Raw genomic sequence first — 5000 nt, forward strand, 5'->3', positions numbered from 1 at the left:
TTGTTGTTCTTTGTCTGAGAGCCGACGTCAGAGACCAGAGAGATACAGAGTATAGCATTACCCAGCAAAGCTTATCTTAAACACAACAGGTGTTTACAGGTTACAAACTGTAGTTCCCCCAACATAACTTGCAAAATGAACATGAATCCAAACTAACGTAATATTATTAATTTAATGAAATAGTTAAGGCTCCCCACACAAAGTCAACCTTCTGCAAACGCTTTAATTAAATGTGTTTGATGTTGAATTGGAATGTTAATCTTCACCTGGTTATATTTCCTCTCTCATCCCTTTGGACCCCTCCTTCTCTTCTACCCTCTCCTATATCCTCTTTCCTTCTCCCATCCTCTACCCCTTTCCTCTTCTCATCTTCTCCTCCCTCTGTTCTGCTCCCCGTTCTATCCTTGTCTCCTCCTTCTCCTCCTCTTCCGTCCTCTTATACCTCTTCTCCTCCCCTCTCCTCACTCTCCTATCCTCCTCTTCTCTCTCTCTACTCCTGTCCTCTCGACCTCCTGTTCCATCTCCTCCTCCTTATCTCCTCCTCTCCCCTCCTGCTGTATCTCCTCCTCTCCTCCTCTCCCCTCCTGCTATATCCCCTCCTCTCCTCCTCCCTCTCCTGTTCCCAGGGTCAAAACTGTGAGGTGAGCATCAACAGCTGTCTGAGTTTCCCCTGTTCCAGCGGAGGGACCTGTCACATCCAGGCTGGCCTGGAGGACCAGTTCAGGTAAACTAACATCCTGGAACCAAGCCACTCACATTGTTAATGAGATCATCTGATGAAGACGATGATGATGATAGCATTAAGCATATTTCTGTGTTCATACAGACACACACGCACCACTCCACACACACACACACACACACAGCCACACGCACAATTATTAACGTCTAAAACACATGCAGGCGATTAATAAACACACACACACAAATATTGGTGTGCACATCCATGTGCATCAGCATGAGCGTGCAACATCCGCCGCTAAGTTCCCTGCTGCTTGGTGAAAGGCTGAGGAACCCTGCAGGAACAAGAGGGACTCAGGTGTGGCCGTTTGGGATGCAAGGTTAACTGTTGCTGCTCCCGACCATTAGCCGGTGGGCCTTCAGACCTCACTCATGCTCCCATCTGCAGGGACACACATTAATTACCGGCTAAGTAATTAGCTTGGTCACTGCTATTGAGCTGGGCCATCCAGCACAAGGAAACAGCTCACTATGACCCCGGCCCGTCTGAGCCCCGCTGGCGTGTATAAAGAGACTTGGAGCCAGCTTATGTCCTCATCGCTGCTCCCCCCCATATCGAATTTGCCGTTTTACACTCAGATGCACGCGCTCACTCTCTGTGACCTGTGAATGTCTGCGGCGCTGCCTCAGTGAGCGCACGCAAGATATACCACAGCATGCGCGGCTGTGGGTGTCGAGCTCAGCCAAACGGCTTTGTTCCTGCATGATGTATGAGCATTATGAGAGAACCGATTGTCATGTACACCTTAGCGGGATTCATCTTTGTCTCCCCGGGCTGCTTAACAAGCCCTTTGCCCTTTGAAGCGCAGAGTATACGACTGGCCTTTAGTGTCCTGCATGGTAATGCTATTAGCAGCTAAGCTTGCCCTTCACAGACCTTGCCTCTTGATGCTAACGCTAACACAGGTAGCATGGTATGGGCCGCAGAATGCAAGTGTGAGAGAGTGTGAGAGAGGGAGAGAGACATAGAGAGAGGCCGAGAGAAAGACAGACAGAGAGATAGAGGTGGAGCAACGAATGATTGGGAGGGAGAACTGAAATGAAAAACTCTGTGACATTTGAACGTATGATGTAATCACTTGTGGACGTCCAACACGTCCAATTAGCCGGGGATTTCTCATGTCTCCGTGGCCAGGACCCATTTGTCAAGATATATGGTTTAAATGTCAGGGCTCCCATGTGATTGGGTGAACACTCACCTTTGACCCCACAGCCACAGCTTGCCGCTTGCCTCATATTCCCCGACCAATGTCTCTGAGGCTTTCCTTTATTGGGCTTTTTTTGTCTCTCATTTTTCCTCAAGTTTCGTTTTCTTAGCCTATCCCTTCACCCTTCTCTTCCCTCCCTCTCTTCTATTTTCTCTCACTTTTATTTCCTCCTTCTCTTTTCTTTCGCTATCCTTCTCTCTCGCTCTTTCCCCCACGTCCTTGAGTTGAAAGCAAACAGAGTTAGGGTAGAATAACTGATAGATATAGTCGGACAGACAGAGAGAGAGAGAGAGAGAGAGAGAGAGAGAGAGAGAGAGAGAGAGAGAGAGAGAGAGAGAGAGAGAGAGAAAGAATGCGGTGGAAAGAGGAGAGAAAGATAATTCATTTTAAGTATTTATTTTGGTCTCAACTGTCTGGGGTAGAGATGCTGTGAATGGCTCTTATTGTTAGCCAGAGAGCTAAAGAATGGCTGGGGGTTTGGATGATGGAGAGATGTACAGAGGAGTTGAAGGAGGAGTTGAAGGGCGCTTGGTTGTCCCCTGGGGTCGTCCAGGCGGGCGGAGCCCTGGCACCAAACTATTGGAATAGCTTTGACAATGCCCTGGGCTGCTTCCTGTCCCTGTTATTTACGACAGTAGTTCTGGTTTATTAGACACTTCTCAGGCACTTGGGAGGGGTGGCGTCTTGAGTGTGTGAGACAGGAAGAAAAAGAAAGGAAGAATGAATGAAATAAAGAAAGGAAGAACAAAGCCATGCATCACGGCTGTTATATTTTAATGTTAGTTGCGTTTATTTTGGAAACTAGCAGTGTGGAGGCAAAGCGTTTAGTAAAGTGTGTATGTGTGTGTGTGTGTGTGTGTGTGTGTGTGTGTGTGTGTGTGTGTCTGTAGCTGTGTGTGTCCACCAGGCTTCGAGGGTCTGAGGTGTGAGGTGAACCCAGACGACTGTGAAGACAACGACTGTGAAAACAACTCTACCTGCGTGGACGGAGTCAACAACTACACCTGCGTCTGTCCCCCCAACTACACAGGTATGCACACGCCAATTCCATTTTACAGTAGCCTTAATCACAGTAACAGTCTCTGCACTCTGATTCCTAAGCAGTCAACAAAGTAATCGGAAAAGGGCTGCCCAACACACACGCACGTGTGCATGCACACACTAACACACACACACACACTAGACTAGCCCTGTATCCGTCTACACCCATTAGCCACACCCATAACGGCCCCTCAAACCACATGTATCCGAATACCCACACGCATGCACCCACACACACACACACACACCTGTGAGTGTGCGTCTGTGTGTGTGCGTCTGTGTTTGTGTGTGTTGATGTGTGTTTGTGTGTTGTGTATTGGGGACCAGGGATTATCTATCAGAGGCCTAAACCTAAACTGACACATTTATGAAACAGGGTTTTTTTCTGTGGTTTCAGTTTTCGATTTTATTTAGCCTTATTCTCACACTCTTGCTCTCCTCCTTTCCTTCTTTCTTCTTATTTAAACATGGCTTCTTGTATCTCCTCCTTTCCTCGTTCTCCTGCTCATTTTAACGTGGTTTCTTCACGGCTCCTCGTCAACATCACCGTGACTTCACAGGTTATGTTAAATGTGCCATGACATGCCACCAGGTGTGGTGTGATTCGCCGTTACAAGCCGTTTTGGAAATCTGCCCCTTATGACATCACAGGTGGGCGTGTCCACCTAGATGTCGGACACGCCTACCTGGTGGCATGTCATGGGACCTTTAAAGACACCAGGTAGCTGTGATAAAGCTTCTATGCGTCAGGGAGGAAGGTTGATGTTGATCAATACATTGGAGCACAAATTGTGATGTCACAAGTTGATTGAAACTGTCATGGTGGTCTTTGAATGATACACATACATAAACGCTTCAATGACGATGGAATAGATTACGTTAATCTGTGACAAATCTCTCTCTCTCCCTTTCTCTAGGAGACCTCTGTGAAGAGGTGGTGGACCCCTGTCTTCAGGGATTTGACCCCTGTCTTCATGACTCCAAATGTGTCCTCTCCGGTCGCACATACAGGTAAATCACACCTCCAATAGAGGGCCATGGGGGTACGATAAGGTACAGAACACATATTGAGAGAAAGGCTACACATAGTATGGTGTGTATTGTAATTGAAATCATAAGAAATATGGTAACACACACCCACTGACGTTTAAACCAATGAGCTACTGAAACAAATTGATTGTTTTTAGAAACTTTTTAGAAACAGTTTGATAATATGCAACATGTCTGTAACATCCACTGCAACCTTCAGCTTCACATTTGATCATATGTTCCAGGTTCTTTACAATATTTTGTATATCTCGATACTGCCCTCTAGTGGTCAGTGAGTATATAATGGTCCTTTAGTGATATGAGTTTGGCGTGTTGCAGGTGTGAGTGCCTTCCCGGCTATGTGGGGCAGCACTGTGAGCAGGACTACAACGACTGTCTGGAGAACAAGTGCCAGCATGCTGCAGAATGTGTGGACGCCACCAACGGCTACACCTGTGTCTGCAAGGAGGGCTTCAGGTGAGCATAGTGAACATAGAGAGGTCACGCTATACGTAGACATGCCCATATGCAGACATGCACGTACGCTGGTGTACAACTGCTGACTCAGACGCACTGATCGGACCAACGAAAGTGAGACATTTGATTGAAGGATTATTGAATGTTTGCAATTTAAATGGGGTTTAATACACACACAATGCAGAATTCCCGACCTACACTAGAGAGGTGTACACGATAAGTATATACTTATATATATATATATAACATATATATAATACACACAATCAATATTTCAAAAAGCAAACAGGCATATGGATACGCAGGCAAATACACAGATGGATCTTCATTATTAAACACTTGACTGTCTAGACCCTTTGGGTGTGTGTAGGTGAGTTTGTGTGTGGTTGTGTGTGTGTGTGTGTATGTGTGTGTTTTTGTGTGTGTCTGCACGCGTGCGTGTGTGAGTGCAGCAGATGCCCCTCCATGTGGCTAATTATATCTGAGACTGTTGGCTTGGCCTGT

The 5000-nt window shown here is 46.6% G+C and overlaps 1 protein-coding gene across 1 annotated transcript in view; it reads left to right on the plus strand.

The window, feature by feature from the left end:
- LOC311345171 (slit homolog 3 protein-like) overlaps positions 1-5000 on the plus strand; it is a 151101-nt gene that overhangs the window by 126853 nt on the left and 19248 nt on the right. Inside the window, 4 exon segments of the mRNA XM_084469549.1 lie at positions 627-724; positions 2840-2979; positions 3908-4001; positions 4359-4496. Of these exon segments, the coding sequence (XP_084325675.1) occupies positions 627-724; positions 2840-2979; positions 3908-4001; positions 4359-4496 (470 nt within the window).

This window comes from Micromesistius poutassou (assembly GCF_964030765.1).
Source record: "Micromesistius poutassou genome assembly, chromosome: 6".
Classification (NCBI taxonomy): domain Eukaryota; kingdom Metazoa; phylum Chordata; class Actinopteri; order Gadiformes; family Gadidae; genus Micromesistius; species Micromesistius poutassou.